Raw genomic sequence first — 23,107 nt, forward strand, 5'->3', positions numbered from 1 at the left:
TTTCGTACAGTCTAATTATTCTATCAGGAGGCCTTCTATTGATGTGACCCTACTTTAAGCCACGAAGCCTACTTCAAGCAGCGAATAACTTTGAACCCAAGTATACAACAGCGTGGTGAACCGTACTACTGTGAACTGTACAAGCCCAGCATAACACAATTGGCAACATTCTACGTTCAGCTGTACCATTGCTAAATTTAGCTGGAAATTGCACAGATTTCGATAAAATTACGTTCATCACATCTTTGCCGAAGTCGATACGGACTGATGGAATGTCCGTGTCATATATTTGTGTTCTTCAGAAACAGGGCCATATAATTTCTATTATATGACCGATGACACCATTCACTAGACTCTCAGATACATCAACATTGTATCGCAACATCATTGGTCCCCACAAATATTTCCAACTCTTAGGCAACCCCCAGTCTAGTTTATATCAGATTTAATTTTTTTCTAGAAATATATTTTTTTCATTGAATCCAACCCTGGATGTGATATCTATTTCATGGTGGGTCTACCAACTGTCTATCATAAACGAATGTGTATACAAAATTTCGTGTCCCTGCTATTTACCGCTGAGGAAATCTCTCGTACGGAGCCGATCCTGGCAGCAACATCAGGTCACGTTTATGATCAACATGCATTGTCATCGGTTCTGGGCCAGCATGCAAAATTTCAGGTCAATCGGATACCGGGGAGGGGGTCAAATTAAACTTGCAAGATTTGTTAGCATACATACAAGTCAAGTTAAATAAAAGCTTTCGAAAAAGCGCAAAAACGAAGCCATGTCACCCAAATCGTGCAGGAAGTACGCGCGAAAAATCAGCACTATAAATGACACGGTAGAAATGAGAGTTTCAACTGATATATCAAGAAGAGTACTTCCACCACGCCACTGCAGATGACTGGAAAACAACCAAAACTTTGACGCCAGCCGTGAAAGCCAACATTCCCAGAATGAGTCTTTTTGTTTAGAAAATTGACTGAACAACTTTTTACACCATACAGAAAATGATCAGTAGAGTTACCTCTCGCCTGCAGTCCTCTATTGTTCTCTTCCTTGTCCTGCAGCCTCCATTCCAGCTGCGGGTAGGAACTGGACACTGCTCCAGGGAGCTGACCATACCAGGTGGAGGTCTGTGAATTCGCCAGTATGCCCTCTCTTGTGAATCACTGATCACCTTCTCGAATTTTTTCATGGCTTTAGTCTGCTTCACCTGAAATTGAAATGAAGATAACAATTGTTTTTTTGAGAGAATATTTTGGTTCATCTATTGATGAACTATCAACTATATTGTTATAATGGAGGAAAGTCACTTTTTGTGAAGATAAATCAAATTTTATCGACCTTCTCGGGTATTTTTACCTTCCACAATTTGATAAATATAAAAATCGTAATAGCAAACTTCATAAACGTGTAGAAAGGGCAAACTTTTTAGTTCACCTCGGTAAGCTATTGAAAAATGTTCATCAGTTATCAGAAAAACATTATACAGATACTCATCTTAACGTTTTGGCGGCTAAAATCTACCTACACCGTCTTCAGAATTGGAAAGAGTCCAAATCTATCAGCAGTATTTCCTTGGCTTCATTTCTATTTATTTCAAATGCCGAAGGAGTTTTGAAATGCGAGTGTTGAAGAAGGTGTGATAAATTTTCTTTATAACAGATCAAAATCGATACGCCGTTCCACACCTGTAATTTTGATCCAATCAAAATACGTTATTTTGACGAATCACCATGGCAAAGGAGGTATTTTAGTGGACATTTTTTCTTGTGGGACACCCAACAGCGAATTATACTGGACGTTTTTGACGTTTACAATAACAGACCATTTTTGACAAATTGGTTTTTATTTGTTCACATAATATTTAGTTTTGATACGTAATAATTACAAAGCTAAAATATTTTCTATATTCTTCGGACACAGGGCCGCGCCGCCCCTGTGTGCGAAGTGTGCGGCGCACACAGGCGCCAAGACAATAGAGGCGCCGCCATCAAAATTATTTTTGTTACTCTTACAAAACAACATACTCTATCCAAAAAGCCGTTTATTGCTTCTGTTGCAAGCTATTTGAATCAAAACAAAAATAAATTCCGCGAAGCAATTAGTGATTGGCAACATCTAGCTTTGTATTGCAGCAGACATGAGAAAAGTTCTGCTCATTTCAATAATTATAAAAAATGGACAAAGCCACGAAAGTATTGTGCATGAATTATATGTCTAAATATTTTTTGTACTCTACCAAAAGATGGGATGTATTAAAAAAATATGTCATAAATCTGACCTTGAAACCATTGTCTGAAACAAGATAATTAAGCAGATTTTGAGGAAACTGTAAATGATGCCATGAAAATTGCCGAAAAATCAGATGTCGAGGCTGAATTTGAAACTTCCAGATTCAGACCCCTAAGACGTCGTAAGACCCCAAAGAGTTTTTCATCTTCCTCTCTGAAGATGATTAAAACTGTTTTACATCTTTCTCTATGAAGATGGTCAGTTGGTGATCGAAGCACGTGCCGAGGTGTTAAAAATAACGATTTGGTGTTGGGAAAAAACCCGAGTAATATTCATTACTACACCAAAGATTCTAAACAGTGCATCATGAAAACTAAGTGATGATCAAGATCAAAGTCGATTGAGAAGTAGCTGCAAATGATTCATTGGATATTAACGCCGATGATTTGTGTGAAGAAATTGTGTCATGTCAGTAATTTTTCAAAAAATCAAATATTGATGTGGTGAAAATTCTCGAATTTATATATTTAAACAATTTGACAGCTATTTGCCATTACATCACCATAGCATTTAATAATTTTGCTAACTGTGCCAGTTACCGTAGCAACCACGGTAACTTAAAAAAAATACTTGAGCTCAACAATGAGCCAGGAAAGATTAACAAATTTAGCAACAATATTTATAGAGGATGCCATATTACACCACATAGACATACACGAGATTATTAACGATTTCGCAAACAGAAAAGGGAAAAGAGTGGAAATAATATAATTCAAGTATGTTTATATTCTAACATATTTTAGAGTTTTGTTTTTTTAACGTAACTTATTTAACTAATAAGTATTATTAGAGAAATCAGCTATTTTGTTATTAATATCTAAGTATACAATTAGATATAACATCATAAATAAAGTATGTAAAAATTTAATTTTTGTTTTCTTTTTCGCAGTAATTGGCAAGCGGAAGCTAACTGGTTTTACCTATTTAGGAAAATATAATCTAAGCATATAACTGAGGATACACTACAAAAACACACGTTTGTCTATTTTCCACGATATTTCTTTATTGTTGACTAGTTTCGTCTATTACACCATTTTCAAAACTAATTACTCAGTTAGTTTTGAAAATTTACTTTAGAAATTTACTCCAGAAATGGAAGAAAACAATTCGTTAGATTTGAAATCAAGAACAATTGCAATTTCCAATTCTGAATTCCATAACAAAAATCTCCAATTAATTGAGGATTACCTAGTAAGAAATATTTTTCTAGAGATAATTAAAGAAAGAAGTGTCTCCTCCCAAAATACAAGGGTAAAACCCAAATATCACAAAATTCCATTTGTAGAAAATTTATCTAATAAACTTGGAATGCTACTCAGTACCGAACAAGTTAAAGTGACATTTTCAAATGAAAATACAGTTGAAACAAAAAACAAAAACACCACAACAAATACAATCCAATATAGTGTACAAATTGAACTGTGGAAGCTGTCACAAATGCTATGTTGGTCAAACCGGATGGTATCTTAAAACACGAGTTTCAGAACACATGAGAGACTCTAAGAAACTGAACATAAAAATCCCCACAGCTCTCGTTGAACATGAAAAAGAATATGGACACATTTTTGGTTTTGATCATCGAACTATTCTAGATGTTCAACTATAGTTATCCAAAAGACTTTTCAGCGAAATGATACATATCCTCAAATGCGATAGTGTTAACACTAGAAGATATGTCGATGGCCTTAATACTGCGTACTTCAATTTGATAAGTAAAATACCTTAATTTACCCTTTTTTCATTCTTTTTCTTCTCGCCATCGATTTAAAAACAGACATCACCTTATCAGAATAACAGATAAAGTCATTCGTTTGTTTCATGTCGTTTTATGTTGGTGTTGTCTCATAAAATGTTTGTTGCAATGGTTTTTATTTTTCAAATAGGTATATAATATGTCTGATGGTTTTCAAAATAGTAATACTCTCAACACAAAAAAACTAGTTTTCAGTGAGTAGTTTAATTGAGAACTCATTATTTCTTGTGAAATTGAAACGATAATAATCGTATAAGTTTTGTGGAAGGATTATTTATGAAAATTCAGTGTTACGGAGCCCTGAAGACGAATTTAATTAAATTCGAAACGTCTGCAAGAATACAATTGTTTTTTTTAAGAAAAAATTGATCCTGTTACTCTACCAACCTCTTTTCCAGATATATCACAAAGTTCTTAAACCCGCTTTTTCGACACTATTACGTTAGGAATTAGTTCTATTATATGCTCACCTGTTCTTCTGCTTTGAGCGAAATAAAATCCCACTTGTTGGCTAAATTTTTCTTCAAACTGTTGAAATGTTCTATTTCATAATCTTCCAGTGCGTGCCTCTGTTTATTTCTAAGTGTTCTTTTTTTAAGGAAAATGGCATATTCTACATTATCTGGTGGTCTGTTATTCCAAGGCCAATAATATGGTTTCTGAAAAAAATATCAATAACTACCTTGTATTTCCTCGTTTATTTTTTCATCTACCTGGAATCTGTACAGTGAGCTGTCGTCTTTAACTACCAGGTATTTCGGCTCATTTGTGGGAAAGAAGTATCCATACTGACATAGTTGGTGGGCTATATTGAGTGCCTCTGCAAAATTAGTCCATTTTAAAATTGAATATGAAATGTGAAGTGAAGAATGTAACTAACCTGACTCTTCGATTCCCAGGCGCTCTATTAACCATTCAATCAGGTCATATCCTGCAAAAAAAATCATGTACAACTTCATGAACTATAACTATCTGGGCTGAAATGTTGATGAAACACTTGAAATATAATAATGATAATAATAATAATCCTATCTTCGGCGGCAGGGCTATATTGCTCCTCCCCAGCCTGCTAACGAAGTGGTAGAAGTGGCAGTTCTACCACCCGTTGACACGACTGGAGAAGAGACTCGCATCATGCCAACAATGGAATCAATCAGAACACGCAGGGCGCTCCACAGAATTAGGCCCCTGAAGCCTAAAGAACTGCCTTGTTTGGATGCGGAGGTTCATAGTGTTCTAACAGAAGAGGCTGACATCTGGCAAATCAACACCGCCGTGTATAACGTCGTCCAATCGCTTTCCGAATCGGAAGGACGAAATCCCGGCCTTGCGGTTCAGAAGATTGAACGGCGTGTACACAAGATAGAGGCTAAGATTACGTCGGCGAGACAACACGCGTCTCGTATCCAACGTGTGATGGATTACAGGGCGGCCAACAGGCCCTTCACGTGCGCAGTGCGGCGAATAGCCACCAATCTACGACGTATCCATCACACTTTAAGTCAAGGTGTGCTGCTGATCACCAAACAGCACTGCCTTGATAGGATACGAATGCTAGTGGCTGTTAAGAAGTCACTCGTAAGGCGAGCGAGAAGGATCGCGGAAAACCTTAGGTTCCGCGAGAAACCTTCTCGCTTATTACAAGAGCCTCCACGTGTTGTGGAGGCTCAACTCAGACACTCCAGCCCTAACGCAGTTCGAAGCTTTCAATAGAGAGCTTCGAAAGCCCGAGCTAAATGAACTGCGCAACCCGATAACCCCGGATGACGTTCGAAGAGCCCTCATGGGTTCCAAGAACTTTGCTGCTCTAGGTCCAGATGCGCTGAACACTTATTGGTGGAAAAAACTACCAAGCACCCACCGCCATCTGGCCAGAGTTTTCACCCATGGCTGGACGGACAGCAGCTGATTCCGGATTGGTTTGTCGAAGGGCGCAGATTTTCGATTCCTAAGAATTACAGACCGATAAAGTGCTTGAATTCATGTTATGAGTTGTTTACAAGCATCTTATACACACGAATATTCACCGCAGTTGGCCGAGTGTTCGAACGGATATATGAGCAGAGAGGGTCGAAGAGAGGAGTCTCTGGATGTAAAGAGAACCTGCTCATCGATAGATGTGTAACGCAGGACTCGATACAATACAAGCGTAACCTCTCTATAGCCTGAATCGATTACCGTAAGGCATTTGATACAATTTCACATGAGCTCATCTTGCATTTGCTCAGATGCCTTGCGGTACCCGACAAAATAGTCGGTCACCCGTTTGTTTTATATGTATGATCTTGAACTGTATGCCTCTGGAGAGAAGGATCTCTATCAGTCCTCGAGGGTGGTGGAAGAGTACACGCATGCTATCGGTATGAAATTCGAGATAGACAAATGTGCAATGGTCCATCTCAAAAGGGGACGATGCGGGAACTACAGAAAGGATGTGCAGCTCGTAGGTGGAAGCATCCTACACCATCTGGATGCCGGAGAGACGTATACTTACCTCGTGGTGGAACAACGCCACTCACAAGAGGTAACAGCAGTGAAAAACTCTCTCTGCGGCAAGTATCAGCACAAACTTTGACAGATCTGGTCATCGGAACTGTCGGGGAAAAACAAAGTTGCTGCAACAAATATGCTTGCCGTTCCAGTCTTACTCTACTCGTTTGGAGTAGTGAAGTAGACTCGGGAGGAGCTGTATCAACTCGACGTAAAGACCCGAAAAATGATGCATCTCTGTAGGAGTTTGCATCCCAAATCGTCTGTTCCACGGTTGTACTTCCCCCAACAACAGGGAGGCCGAGAACTTTTGAGTTTGGAGTGTCTACATGACAGAATGGTACAGGATAGAGCCTGTAAAGTCGTCAGAAGTTCAAATCTCCTTCTCTACATGGTCCGTGACCATGAGAGAGCAGGAATTTGAGCATTCTTCTCTAGGGCAGATGCCCGAGTAGCTGATGAACTCGGTATAGTTTTCGACACTGCACGAGGTGACCACATCTCTGTCACCGAATTAGAACCCGTTCAGCAAAAAGCTCAGATGAAAGCCGCAGAGATCACCTTACTTCTGCGGAGACACAAGGATAATCCAATGCATGGGGTCTTCTTCAATAACATTGGAGACCTCAGTTTATCAAAGCGCCGGACGTTCGCTTTTCTCAGGTCGAGTGAGCTGAAGTCGAAAACTGAGGGCTTCATCGTGGCTTGCCAGGATGGTGTCTTCAACACCTCAATCCATCGACATAACGCGGCCATAAGAGTGCTATACTACCATCTACGGCACTCTTACGGTATTGACGAGACACCGGTGTTGCCCTACGCTCTGGGGATATTGAATCAATTGGGGGGAACGAGAAGTGACGAATTTGTTGGGACTCTTCGTTCCCCACCCCCAGGCTCATGCAAGCTAATAAGCCTGATGAAGTCCTTCTCTACCACCAGACCAAAACGATATTTGTCGTGGAGTTTTCAGCTCCTGTCGAGACGAATATCGTTAGAAAAGAGGGGGAAAACGGATAAAATATCGAGATTTTCTCTTCGAACTCCGCAGACTCTATCCAGATAACTCTGTCAAGATGATTGTTCTGATTATTGGAGTTCTTGGTGGAATGATGTCCTCTCTACTCATGAATCTTGAAATCATACCGGTTTGCTGCACTTAGGCTGAAATCTTAGCCTCACAGATGCAGGAGGCTGTCATTCTTGGCTCACTGCGCTTGCTCAGGGCACATGATTCTCGGGCCCAATGATCACCTACGGTGATCTACACCTACGGTGTGGGGTTGATAATGCTGGCGTTCCCTCCCTAATGTATTAGGGCTTCGGGGGAGAGGGCCTGACCAACGCACACTACGGTGGAAAAAAATAACATCGTTTCAATACATTCATACATGAAAGAAAAAGGGTTAGCCAAAGGTTGAAAATCGAATTCCGTCAGAGTATCATTCCTCGAACTAAGCTGAAGACTACAACAAACAACAGGTTTGTCGTCGCCCCATCTGCCTGTGAATGAGGTAACCAACTGCATATCCGAAATTTGCCCAATTCCTTGTATAAGGAAAGACATCTTTCAGGAATAACTTCTGTGAAAAATCCTGCACTGACACCTGTCGGATATAATCCAACGCCCTTCGTGGTATTAGCCAGGGGAGTAGTTGTTTTCTGATAGGTGTCAGTCTATTAAGCTACTGTGTAGGGTGTTGAGACTGGCCTGAACGAATTGTTCTTTTAGATGATTTGTTTTATTTTTTTATTTTCAATTTGTATGTTGAATATTGTTTTTTTCTATTTATCATTGTATTGAAGCTGCACTCATATGGCAATGTATTTTTAATAGCATATGTCGTTATTTTTCAAACTAGAAATTTTTATTTTTTTATTTTCAATCTTGAAATATATCTACATTTTGAGTTTTTTATAATTATTTTCAACTTCTATAATGTTAGTAATATGTTTTATGTGATATTGTATATTAGGGTTACCTATTTCAATAATTCTTCTTCTTCCTACAAAATCAATCGACTTGTGTACATTGGCAAAAGGTAACTGATTCAAGTCACTTAAATCTAATAGACTCATAAAAATGGACAAAACTTTCTCAAAAAAAAACTAATACATAACTGTATTGGTTGAGATTTGATGAAGAGAATTTTTTTTTTCATATTTGTTAAGAACTCTTTGAAAATGTTAATGTGAAATTGTATTTCTAATGATATTCTAGTATTTGAAGATGGAATGTTTTTGATGATGAAGACTGAGAAATAGTTACCCATGAAAACGGCAGGTATAAATGTAAGAAACATTTTTTGGCATCTGACACGAACGCCACCGAGCTGCATTTCTCTCACTAGCCTCTCCATCTGAAACAAGTGTGAATATGTTAGGAAAACATCAATCATCTATAATGAAGCATATTATATGACGTGATTCACATTTACATTCAAGTTACACAAATACATCCTAAACATTTATGAGCCATGTTTTACATACTTTTCAAAATCCTAAAAACTATTCATCTTGAATTATTCCAGAGTTATTTATAAATTGAATCGAATCAAGTATACTTTATTGTCAGCAGAAAAATACATCTTATAGACATTCTTATAATTATTGTTGCTGAATATTACTGGAGTTTTTTCCCAACACCAAATCATTATTTTTACACCTCGACACATGTTTCGATCACCAAGTGATCATCTTCAAGAGAAAGATAAAACTAGAAACTACTCAAAACTAAAGCTATTTATGTTATTCAGGTACATCATACAGGTAGGTAATCAGTAATACCACCCATACAAGTGTACCACCCTAAATTAATTTTACAATTGGCCTTTCTATTATTTTACAATATGTCCTTATGTATGTTCAAATTTTACAGCTATATAAAGAACAATTTTCAGCTATATAAAATTAGTTTCACAATATCGCCTATCTAAATATATTTATAATGTGTCTTTTTGTAGTAACCAGTAAACCCAACAATATTAATTCAACAAGCTATATAGTATGCTATTTGGTATTGGTCCGTTATCGTTATTCATAATATTATTATGTTTACTTATTTCCACACTCTCATAGGCATCTAGTTGCCTGTTGTTATTAACTTGTCTAACTAATCTTAAAGAACTGAAGTGAAAGTGAAGCTTTTCTTTATTTTTATAAATTATTTTTATATCATTTCGATTTATGTTTCCCCAATCGCACTTATTACCATAAAAATAAATGCAAAAAATGGGTCGATGAAACTATCATTCGTTCTAGTTCCAACTTAAAGGAACTTTTTAGGCTAAAAATGACATATCCTGATTTTGCAGTCATATACAATGATGCAAAACGTAAACATTCATCTCTAATAATTGAAAAAAGGAGAAGCTACTATCAAAATCGTATATTTAACTCGTCAAATACTATACGTACATCTTGGTCAATTATTTCGGAATTATCGAATAAATATAAGAAAACTGACCAAAATATAGTAATCAACAGTAATGGAGTATTGACTGAAGATGCATCTGAAATAGCTTCCCTCTTCAATCAATTCTTCATCAAAACTCCTATTGATTTATCCAACAATATTCCTAAAACCAGTATTCCTAAACTTAACAATGATTTTAATAAGGAGAGCATGTACCTGCATCCGTTTTCAGAAAGAGAACTTCTTCTACTTCTAAAAAGAAGAATAAAAAATGAAAATTCTGCCGGATCAGATGATATCCCAGGATTTCTTTTGAGGGAGGTACTCGAGGATATTATTGCTCTTCTAACTCATCTGGTGAATTTATCTTTTCTAACAGGTTCATTTCCGAATGCTATAAAAATTGGAAAGGTCATACCGATACATAAGAAAAAAGATTCTAAATTATTAGAAAATTACAGACCGATAACAATTCCATCTGTATTTTCAAAGTTATTTGAATATGCCTTTCTAGACCGTCTTTGGTGTTTCATTGAAAGGCACATGATTTTATCGAATAAACAACATGGGTTCCAAGACGGAAAATCAACGTCTACTGCTATTTTATCTTTCTTCAACCAAATAATAGAACATATTGCAGCTGATGAATGTCCAGCAGCTATCTTTTGTGATCTAAGCCGAGCGTTTGACTGTGTTAATCATGGAAAACTATTAGAAGTATTAGAATCATTTGGTTTGAGGGGACTCCCACTGAGATGGGTTGAATCATTTCTGACGGGCAGGAAACAATATGTATCTATACAAATAACCTCTGATAGTACGAAATATAAAAGAAATTCTGAATGTCGAAATGTCGATATGGGTGTCCCGCAAGGGTCCATACTGGGACCCGTGTTGTTTATTTTGTATATCAATCAGATTGACTGCATTTTGAAGAGTTGTCATCACTCTGCTTATGCAGATGATTTATCATTGATGTTGTCTGCATCTGACACTAACTTACTAAATGCTAAATGTAGAGATGTGATGGATAATATATCAAAGTTTTTTAATGAACGTTCTTTATTTTTTAATACGGAAAAAACAGAGGTAGTACGTTTCCACAATCGCCAGAAGGTGACAAAAAATCTAGAATTTATAGTAAATCAAACAATTTTGACAAACACTCAAGAATCTGTCAGATTTCTTGGGGTGTATTTGGATGAATTTCTGAGTTTTAAAATCCACTGTGAAAAACTAGTAAACAAATTGAATTCCTTGAATTTCCTTCTTTTGAATCTTAGAGATTTTCTCAATAAGGCACAGTTACTGGCATTTTACTACGCCCAAATTGATTCAAGGCTGAGGTATAATATATGTCTCTGGGGAAATTCCACCTCGGCATCGGATGTTTTCATTAGCCAAAAACGCATATTGCGTACTTTGGCACATATTTCATTTAGGGACTCGTGTAAAACTATTTTCAAAATGTGCGGAATATTACCTCTCCCATGCATTTACATTTTTGAAATGGCTGTTTATGTTTTTAAAAGTAGACCATATTTCGAATTGAATGAAGATGTTCATGGTTATGACACTCGTAGTAAACAATTAATGTCCATTCCATTTGCGAAAGTGAATATTGCATATTTTGCTCCCAATTACATGGGGCCACGAATCTTTAACACACTCCCAGATACCATAAAACAACATAAAAATGTGATACATTTCAAAAAAGACTTGAAACAATTTTTATTAGACAAATGTTTTTATTCACTTTCTGAATTTTTAACACAAAATTAAAATCATTGCATGTGCCTGTCTTATCTTGTATCTGTATTTTATATATATTTATATTTTTTAACAGAACCCTTAGATTTAGTCTGGACAATTCCCATACATGTAACTGTCGACGGGAAATAAAGATTTATTATTATTATTATTATTATTATTAAGTCTATGGAATGGTTTTGTTGCAAAATATGATGGGCGACTGTTGATTTTTCAGGTCTTCCATATTTTAAGTGTGCTATTAGTTCCTTATATCTCACTTTAATAGGTCTTTTTGTCTGTCCAAAATATTTTGCATCGCAATCCTTACATTCGATTTCGTAAATTCCAGACTTTTCCGAATTCTCAACTTTGTCTTTGGACTTCCCAAAAGGCTCTGCAGTATATGACTTGTTTTAAAAACCACCTTCATACCTAGTTCCTTGAAAATCTTTCCAAAGTTCTTCGTATATTGGTGGTATGAAACTGAGATGTATTCATCTTGGTTTTTGTCTTTTCTGAAAGTCGTTCATTCTCAACCTAAACTTCTTTTTCCTAATTATGTCATCTACAATACCCCTCGGGAAACCGTTAGTGGCTGCTATTACCTGTATTGTACGTTTTCCTTTTGTGAACCTATCATGTGTTAGAGGGAAAGTCAAAAGACGATGCACCAAAAAATTCAACTCATCACGTTTGTGCTGTCCACAGTGATGTGAACTGTCAGGAATATACCTGTACGTGCTTGTTTCTTTTCTAAATATATCGTATTCTAACCCTCCATCTTTGCTCCTCATTACCAAAACGTCAAGAAATGGTAATTGTCCCTTATTTTCTAATTCATACGTGAATTTTATTGATGGACATCTATTATTTAAAAAGGAAACAAAGTCCCCGATATTCGATTTTTTGGTATCGAATACCGCGAAAATATCATCCATATACCTTAGCCAAATCCTAGGAGAATACTTTGACTTTTTTTAGTTTCAATTTCGAATCTGCTCATGAACAGGTCTGCCAGATAGGGGGACAAGGGATTTCCCATGGCCGTTCCTTCCTGTTGTTCATAAAAGCAACCTTCTACATGGAAACGATTTTGTTTCATACACAAATTGATAAGAGAAACGAATTCATCGATTTCGTTGTTATTGAAATTATTTTTCTCTAGTAATTCCCTAAGGTATTGCAAGGTCTGTGGAATTGGGACGCTAGGAAATAATGAACTAACATCAAAATAAACCAAAATCTCACCTTCTTGCAGAACCATGTTTTTTGTGTATGTTGTATGAACTCTAAAGAGTTTTTTATACTAAAACCTGGTTCCGCAATAGACAAGGTTTCGAATTCTTTAGTGAGCCACTTCGCTATTTGGTAGGTAGGAGCTCCAATAGCTGATACGATGAGGCGCATTGATTTTCCCGGTTTATGGATTTTTGGGAGGCAATATAGTTTCGACACCGTTGGGTTGGAAACTTGTAATTTCCGTATCAGTTGAGGGGTAAGTATGTTGTCGCATTTCTTTAGGACGTCTTTTACTTCTGCAATCATCTTTGATAACGGGTTCCTGGACAATTTCGCATACGGTCCGTTAGTAATTAGAGTATTGACCCTTTCGTAGTAGTCCGATTTATCCAGAATTACTACTTTGTTACCTTTGTCGGCTTTCAAGTAAAAAACGGTCTTGTCTTTCAATCGTTTGATAAGTTTTAAAACAAGTCATACACTGCAGAGCCTTTTGGGAAGTCCAAAAGACAAAGACGAGAATTCGGAAGAGTCTGGAATTTACGGAATCGAATGTAAGGACTGCGATGCAAAATACTATGGACAGACAAAAAGATCTATTGAAGTGAGATATAAGGAACACATAGCACACCTAAAATATGGAAGACTTGAAAAATCAGCAGTCGCCCATCATATTTTGCAACAAAACCATTCCATAGACTTCAGTTCTTCAAGATTAGTTAGACAAGTTAACAACAACAGGCAACTAGATGCCTATGAGAGTGTAGAAATAAGTAAACATAATAATATTATGAATAACGATAACGGATCTATACCAAATAGCATACTATATAGCTTGTTGAAATAATATTGTTGGGTTTACTGGTTACTACAAAAAGACACATTATAAATATATTTAGATAAGCAATATTGTGAAACTAATTTTATATAGCTGAAAATTGTTCTATATATAGCTGTAACATTTAAACATACATAAGGACATATTGTAAAATAATAGAAAGGCCAATTTTAAAATTAATTTAGGGTGGTACACTTGTATGGGTGGTGGTACTGATTACCTACCTGTATGATGTACCTGAATAACATAAGTAGCTTTAGTTTTGAGTGTGTCGAGGTGTAAAAATAACGATTTGGTGTTGGGAAAAAACTCCAGTAATATTCATTACTACACCAAAGGTTCCAAACAGTACATCATAAATTATTGTTGCTAATAATTTTTCTGGAGAGAATCCTTTGAAATCATGCAAATAAATCAAACAAACAATATAAATAAAAATGCTGACATAAAATACAGAGCTTATGTGTGCGGAGGGTAAATGAGTACGAATCTTATCATTTTAGACTGGCAGGTGACTGAATAGTTTGATACCATTGAAAATAATTGAATCCCTAACTGGGGAGTTTGTAGAAATAGAAAGTTTTATATTGCTATTGTGATTGCAGGTATCATACGAAGAAGTGTGGATTGCACAAGACAAAAATGTGTCTTTATTGAAAAGATTGTTTCCAAAATGTATAAAGAGGCTGCTGTTGGGATAAAATGAGCTTTGAAAAGAGGTTCGCACATGTAGGTTAGGTTAGGTCTGATGTGAGTGGGTCTATTCGACCCTCCACTGCAACCCGCAAAGGTTTATTGTGGCTCACCTATTCACACTCGGCCAAATAAACCCAGTTTCTTAACGGAGCCGATTAGTTTGTATGGTGAGGGGTCTTTCAGGTCAGATGGTGATAGTACGGCTCTGCCGTACAACGTCCAACGTGCTTTGGAGGATATTACAAGCAACCCTTCCCGACGTGGACCTTGCCAGGATGACAAGGTCATCTGCGTAAGCTTGCAGATCAACTTTTTTCCGTCAAGGGCTTCAAGCAGATCATCCATCATGAGCGACCACAGAAGGGGAAATAGTGCCCCACCTTGAGGGCAGTCCCTGGTGACCCTGAACCAGATGGTCTCGCCTTGAAGAGTCGTAGTTGCAGTTCTGTTTACCAGCATATCGTAGATCCAGCCAGTTATGGTCGATTCAATACCCTTCCTAGCCAGAGACAATCCTATAGATTTAGTTAGTGCATTGTCGAATGCTCCTTCAAAATCGCACATGTATCGGACAGTCCTTTGAAGAACGAAAATAATTTGAAATCAATGTATGTAGCAATCTCACCAGAAGGCAATCCTGTATCTAATATGGAAATATATAAGAGCAAAATAGGCTGTTTTTGAATGTGCATAGCCTAGTTCTCTAGAGATGACTCTTAGCGCGTAGAACCCTGAGGCAAGCTTCTTGCTCAAGTTCATTGTATGGTTCTTGACCTTCAAAAATATTATCTATATATATTCAGCTCAAGAAATTTCATCATCTACAGAGTCATAACCTAGTTCTGTTGAGATGACTCTCAACGCGTAGAAGCCTGAGGCAAGCTTCGTGCTTGAGTCTATTGTATGGTCTTTGAACTCCAATTAATCATCTATATTCAGCTCAAAAATTTACAAGTATGTATTCTATCTGAAACTTCGTTACCAAGATAGATCTCTGGTGAGGTGCAGCAAATAGTGAGAATGCAGGTTTTGATGATATTGAAGGATAACTTATTACAGTCACAACATTCTTCAATTTTTGATGTCTTCATAGAAGATCTCATGCAGAAAGGCATTATCCTTAATGTGCCATAATAAGGTGGTGTCATTAGCAAAGAAAGTGATCGTGGCTGTTATATCTATGAGAGCTCTCATGCATATATAGAAAAAATAAAATTGGGACAGGGATCGTGCCTTGGAGCACTCCACATTTGATGGACTGTTCAAGAAATAACTCAGTTACTTTTACTATTCCGTTGCGGCCTACTATACCATTGAAGCGTTATGCTTCTGAAGCCATACTTTTGTAATTTATTCAGGAGTATCTCGTGGGTGACACAGTTGAATGCCTTCGATAGGTCACAGAAAATTGCAGCAAGTGATTCTCTAGCAATAAATTGGGAATATACCGTTTTTAATAGAGATAGCATTGCGTCATTAATAGTCCAGAAGAAATAACAAAGCAATTTGTATTTGTGATATTTAAATTACTGCAAATATAGTCAATTATTGAAGACGGATATTGAGAGGTATGAGAGTCAAAGTCGGCATGCATAAATAAATTGAACGAGGTAAGGAGACTAGATACAAGGTGCTAATTGAGCGTGGGTCTTCAAAATTGATATCAATGTCACCTGCAAAATAACCAATGAATTATTTGATAGTTGGGTTAGTAATGATTCCAAATGTTTTAGGAAAAATTGCATATCTGATGAAGGAGCCATTAAAACGTAAATTATGTATACCACTTGACAGTCCTATGAATACAACTTTCTCTCCATTTGACCAACCTTCTAACTCTTTTGAAAGTAATCAATACAATCCCCTTGAAAAGTGGCCACTCTTTATATGAACATAAATTTTTTCATTAATATTATATTTATAGTTATACATTACATTTTAACAGAAAAATGTTTGCCGACAAGATGTATTTCTTATGAAATTAAACGTATACAGCGTGACTCACGGTCGATGGTAGGTTAGACGTTTCTGGAAAACGCAAAGCATGATTTTTCTGAAAATTCCACCTCTCACATTTCCTTACCTGTTCTATCGATCTAAAATATTTTCAGCATTGCGGCGTTGCCACTTCTATCAAAAAGTCCTAGCATCTTTATTTTTTTCAATGGAACACCCCATATATTAATACATTTTTGGAATCGTTCTGGTATTTTAATACTTTTTTGTTGATAATGTCCTATACCTATCTCTACCTGTTTTCGAGATAAAAAATAAATTGTGCTAAATATGGTCCAAAACATAGCCTTAATTGAAATTAAGAACATCAGTACTCTCAATTCATGAAAAATTGATATTTCGATGATAGTTTGATTCTATTCTTCAAGATGATATATCATGTCCCTATACCTAAATCGTCAAGTTTTCTCAATAAAGTCGCTTCTTCTAGAAACAATAATTTTTTTTAAATTTGGATTTAGGTAGCAGTGGAATTATCAAGCTTTTAGCAGTTCGGTTACTTTTAGTAATTCACAAAGAGTTATCGACGGTGTTTCGAATCATCTTCCAAAATGAATGCAAATATCGATTATTCAAACGAAGTTCTTATGAAATTATTTATTATACACATAAACAAAGTGATCAAATCATTGTCAGAACGTGTAAAAAATTCAACCAAATGTATCCTGAATAAGCACCAATGAACGAGAGGAAGTTTGTAAAGTTACAAAATAATTTCCTTAACTATGGCTCAAAGTTTTCAGGGAACAACTGTACCAAAAATCAGTCATTTCTAGGTGAAAAGTAAGATTTTTTGGGCTAAAACATGTGAAAGTACAGACAATAACAGAATAGGATGATTCAAAATAACAAAATTGTAAACAAAATATCACATTTTCACAATAAATGCTGAAAATGTTGTCCATTACATTCTAAACACTTTAAAATGTTTTTTTGTACGCGACTTGTGGTTGATTTTTCAATTTCCTGAGGATCCAGATCTTCAATACTCCGCACTATTCGCCGTCGCAATTCTTCTTTGGTAGGCACTGGAGTTCTGTATACCCTTTCTTTTGAAACACCCCATAAAAATAGTCAAGTGGCGTGAGATCGGATGATCTCGGTGGCCAATCCCACAGCCCTAAACGCCTAAACCAACGATCGTCGAAGAGTTCGTCAAGTTTCCTGGAAACTTCCTGGGTGGAATGAGCTGCCGCTCCGTCTAGTTGAAACCACGGATTCCTATATTCATCTAAAGGAAAATTTTCAAGAAAATCGGTTACAGTCGTCCTGTATCAGTAGTAACGTTATACAAAAAAATTTGTATGATACATTTGTTAAAAGTGATTTTATTTTGCTCGTGAGTTTGCTCCACTTGCTGACGCTCGTTTTGCAATAATCTCCACTCACAAAATAAAATGCCACTTTCAACACTTGTAGGTAAAACGTGGATAACTATTTTTCTACAAAAATGGCTTTATTAAGAAAACTTGACGATTTAGGTATAGGGACATGATATATCATCTTGAAGCATTTTTTACCATCTTTCAATTTACCGAGTAATATACAGGGGGTTGCATTTGAAAAAATGAACTTTTGACTACTTTTATGTACAATGGAAATAATAGTAATTTTAACAGGCCCTGTATGATATGGAGTTCTTGGTGTTATTTGAATATTTCGAGTTTGTCCAAACTATCGTCAAAATATCAACTTTTCATGAATTGAGAGTAGTGATGTACTTAATTTCAATTCAGGCTATGTTTTGGACCATATTTAGCACAATTTATTTTTTATCTCGAAAACAGATACAGATAGGTATAGGACATTATCAACAAAAAAGTATTAAAATACCAAAGCGATTCCAAAAATGTATTAATATACGTGGTGTTCTATTTAAAAAAATAAAGTTGGTAGGACTTTTTGATGGAAATGGCAACGCCGCAATGCTTTAGAAAATTTATAAGATAGTATGTGTCGGTTTTGAATGAATAATATCGTGTATCACTTTCACATACTTCATAACAACACCGTTTTGTTGTTCCTTTTCGTACAGATAACATAATCATAATTTTTTCTCATTATTTTGACGTACTACTTTTTTTTCACTTTTTTTACAATTAATAAACTTCAATTTATATTATAATTTTTAAAACATGAGCTGCGGGCTCTTTAACATGGTTGTTTACAAAAAACAGTACGATGAGATGAGATGAGAAGATGGCCGATACTGACGCATGCGCTCAAAAAAAATTGTGATGAAAAGGCCTATTGACGGGTAGAATTTATCACGAACTATGATTGTACTTTTCCTTTCGATCAACTAGACTATCAATAAATTCCAATTGCAACTTACTTTGTCGAAGGCACATGGCCTGTGGCATCGGTGATCCCGGTGGTCCGGCTCCATGTGTGGGCCGGGGTGAGGGCGGCAGAGGGGGGGCCGGGCAGCCGGACAGGGGCGCACGCCTCTAGCCGAGCTCCATGGGCGAGCTCTGCCCCCGCCCCATAACGCCCACACTCACCCCCACATACAACCAACAACTGAAACAAATAAATTAAAATCAGATTCATGATCATAGATAAGATTCAAAATGTAATATGAATTGTCAAGATCTGAATTTTTTGTCAACTCGCTAGTGGGTAGGTTACTTGTTACTTCTCTACGAATTTACATGTTACAATCAATAATTATCTTCACGATCTCTTTATTATTCATGAACAGAGGACAACCATTACCGTTTCGTCAACTCCAGCAACTCTGAATGAATGTATGTTTGTGGCTCTTTCACGCCTAAACGACTGAACGGATTTAGATGAAACTTCAAATAGATACAGCTATACATCAGAATAACATATCGAGTGGTCCAACGAAAAGTATGCACCTTGCTTTTCTCCTTTTTTTGTAACTTAACGCAAAAATGCTCGGACAGGTCAATTTTGCTTTTCAGGGGGACACATTTTAGATGTATTTTTCTACCTGTGCCTTCAACAAGTGAGTGAGTGAGTGAGTAACAACCCTAAAATTTTAAATAGAAAGTGGGGTCGAGTGATATATCATTTGGAAGGGCACAAAATTCTCTTTCCAATGATACCTAATTTGTTGTATTTACTTGAATAGTTATAAAAAAAGCAAGAACATTCACTCGATATTTTTGGTGTTGATAGAAATCCGAAAAAAAACGGCATTTTTATCACTCCTACATTCCTCAATTCCTCTCGTGCGTTTTTTGATTCAAATAACAACAGCAGATAAGTGTACAAAAAAAATTTAGGCAAACGTTCATTGATTCAGTTCGGTTGCTTTTGAAATTATTTCAACTTTACTGTAAAAATCGTTTATTCCATTCCTGAACGAGTTGAAATTGTTAAACTTTATTATCAACATAATAGTTGTGCTAGACTTACTGCTCGCCTCTTTAATAACAGTCATCCCGGGAAAAATGTGAATGATTCGTACGTTGTCAAGTTAGTCCAAAAGTTTGTAGATACCGGATCTGTCTGTAATGTGAAACACCAGCCACGGAAACCGATCAGAAATGAAGCAGTAGAAGTCGCTGTTTTGGGACATGTTGAATTGGATCATACTCAAAGTACCCGTCAGCATGCTGCAGCCTCAGGTGTCTCCCGATCGTCCACAATACGGATATTAAAAGCCTATAAATTTAATCCGTACAAAATTAAATTAGTACAGGAACTCAATGAAGATGATCCTGATCGAAGGCTGCAATTTTGTGAACAACTGAGCCAGCTACTAATTGATGATCCGCACCTATCATTCAACACGTGCTTTTCCGATGAGAGTACATTTCTTTGAATGGAGCTGTGAATAGGCATAATTGCCGTTACTGGTTCGAGAGGTCCATACCCAGTACCCTCAAAAAATCAATATCTGGTGTGGCATATTAGGTAGTCCTAATATGCCACTTTTCATTCCTGGGAATTCAACTGGTGAGGTCTACCTGAACATGCTTGTAGATACAATTGATCCTCTCATAACAGAAATAATTGAAAATGACCAAAATCATAATGATGATCGGCTTCATTTCCAGCAAGATGGAGCACCTCCTCACTATGTTGCTACGATAAGAGAGTTTTTAGATGACCGGTTTCCTGGACGGTGGATTGGAAGGAGAGGCCCCATCGAATGGCCTGCCAGGTCAACTGATTTATCGCCTTTAGACTTTTTCCTTTGGGGACACTTGAAAAATAAATGTTTTTCTACGCAGCCCGAGTCCATAGAAGATCTTCGCCAACGAATTACAGCAGAGTGCAGAAGTATAACACCTGATATGCTACAGAATGTTAGGAATAGATTTGAACAAACTCTGTATTATTGTATGGAAGCAAATGGTCACATTTTCAGCACTTGCTGAAGTAGGATTCTACTAAGTCAATGACACATTCCAAACTACTGGGTTGTAGTTGTTTTTCTTCATAATACCTACATGTTTGAGCGAAATACAACAAATTATATATCATAGGAAAGATAATTTTGTGCCCTTTCAAATGATGTATCACTCGACCCCACTTTCCATTTCAAATTTTAGGGTTGTTACTCACCCTCGCTAGGGAGTTGAAGACACAGGTAGAAAAATACATCTAAAGTGTGTCCCCCTCAAAAGCAAAATTGACCTGTCCGAGCATTTTTGCGTTAAGTTACAAAAAAAGGAGAAAAGCAAGGTGCATACTTTTCTTTGGACCACTCTGTATAGGCTACACTCACAAAGGTTTTATGTAATTTTGGTAATAATAAAACGACAAGTAATAAGAAAGTCGGAAAAATTTTTGCTCCCTGAACCCGGGGCTGCACTGCAGGACGCAGGATGCAGGATGGTCGCTTGGAGGGTGGATGGTAAAGGTGGATGGTGGAGGGGCGATGCATCTTGGACGCAGTGAAATGGAGCCATTATCCAACTGACAGCGGAAAAGGAACCATCATGCCTCTCTCTAAAGTTTAGAAAAAATTTGTACCAAGTTCATATTCGAGAATTATAGTGGCGAATAGTGTTATAAAAACACCGTTGGTGCATACTTACAATTTGAGGCGTCAACAGGACGGAGAATTCGTGAGAGTCCACAAAAAAATTACAACATCCTGACAAATTTTATTTGTATTTAAGGATGTCAGTTGAGGCATTCGATCTATTTTTGAAGTTGACTGAATGCAAATTGCAAAAAACTTCAGAGAAGCTATATCAGCAGTGTCGTCAAAATTTTTGAATTTTTCCTTATTGGTCTGCTGGGTCCCAAATTGCCCTTCTTTTGTATACAGAACTTATTACGCTTTCCTCCTTAGCTAGGCTACCCGGCTGTAATATCAAACAAGACTGATTAGGTTGGATAGACGCCTACCTTCGGATGGTTTCTGGTGGTTAGATGGTAGTGGGGGCCACTGCGGCGAGCGTCGTTCTGTTACTCACGTTTATAAATATCAGAATGCTCGCCAGGCAAGCTATCTACCATCCACCATCCTACCAAACTTCCTGCAGTGCGGCCCTAGCCTGAGAGCTGTTTTGGCGTGCGCTGCCTATACCGTTGGATTTACATGACGATAATGTACCGTGAGATTTTTTACCTTAAATAGTTCTGAATGAAAGTCCACGATAGCATACCCAACCAGCAAAGTTATTTTATAATTCCATGGTGGTGCAACAGTTTTATTTTATTAGTATTTTATAATTACCTCCAAAATGCTAATTGATTATATTAGATGATCGGTGAACACAATACAGTTGTAGGCAATAAAAGTGTTTTATAAGTTTGTCATAGAAACATTTATGAAATAAAATTAAAAAACCATTATAAAATAGTCAGGAAATTATCACAGAAATGTTTTTGCAACTAACTTATGAAACTTATTTTCCTATAAAAGTAAATTGTTATGTACCAGTTTCATAACACCTTTCTGCGAGATTTTTATGATAGTTATGAAACGATTTCAAGCTTATTTTATAACTTGTAGCTTCCTTGTAGCTTCAATGAAATTATTTTATTGGAATGCTTTCAGATACTATTTTATTTTCATTACCATATTGTCACTTCAATGATAATTTCCCAACTATTTTATAGTATGGTATATTAACTACAATTCAAAAAAACTAATATAACTGTTATAAAATGAAATTGCTTTTGCTAATATATATTTGCTGCCACCAAGAATAAAATGCAGCATTTGAGAACAACCAGCTGACATCGATTCCACATCACAGGATTTAATCTCCAGCGATTCAAATCCAACGTGAATCGCTACTTTTGCACAGGCACCGCTCTTAGAGCGCTTCAAGGATTTTCCTGCAGTGCTTGTATTTTGTCTCCAAAAGTTCCGGCTCTTTACTTATACCATTGTCTAATATGGGTGAAGAAAAATGAAAATAGCATCGTAACGACTTCGCAATGGTACAGTTATCCAACAAGAAAAGGTGAATTATTGAGGCTCAAACAACATAAAACTTAGTTTATCTGTAAAAAATATTCATATGCTGGATCAAAGTTTTTCAGTTATCTACCTTTTTGTGTCAAAACTCAGATAAGCCTCAACAAATTCAAGAAAGATCTGAAATCATTTTTAGTTCAAAACTGTTTTTATTCAATGTCAGAATGTTCAGAAAAAAAGTGGTACACGTC

At 36.6% G+C, this 23,107-nt stretch overlaps 1 protein-coding gene across 2 annotated transcripts in view; it reads right to left on the reverse strand.

Annotated features, from left to right (window-relative positions):
- LOC111513515 (regulator of G-protein signaling 7) overlaps positions 1 to 23,107 on the reverse strand; it is a 162,339-nt gene that overhangs the window by 128,617 nt on the left and 10,615 nt on the right. For both annotated transcript variants that reach the window (XR_012464235.1, XM_074170165.1), the window contains exons 2-7: positions 18,837 to 19,024; positions 8,815 to 8,905; positions 4,936 to 4,986; positions 4,769 to 4,875; positions 4,526 to 4,714; positions 1,032 to 1,220 (exon numbers count right to left, since the gene is read on the reverse strand). Coding sequence is in view for 1 of the 2 variants with exons in the window: in XM_074170165.1 (XP_074026266.1) it covers positions 1,032 to 1,220; positions 4,526 to 4,714; positions 4,769 to 4,875; positions 4,936 to 4,986; positions 8,815 to 8,905; positions 18,837 to 18,890 (681 nt within the window). In the remaining variant the exon portion in view is untranslated. The remainder of the gene's footprint in view (positions 1 to 1,031; positions 1,221 to 4,525; positions 4,715 to 4,768; positions 4,876 to 4,935; positions 4,987 to 8,814; positions 8,906 to 18,836; positions 19,025 to 23,107) is intronic.

This window comes from Leptinotarsa decemlineata, unplaced genomic scaffold (assembly GCF_025532065.1).
Source record: "Leptinotarsa decemlineata unplaced genomic scaffold, Ldec_3_MD MMD2_P_RNA_scaffold_7, whole genome shotgun sequence".
NCBI lineage: Eukaryota > Metazoa > Arthropoda > Insecta > Coleoptera > Chrysomelidae > Leptinotarsa > Leptinotarsa decemlineata.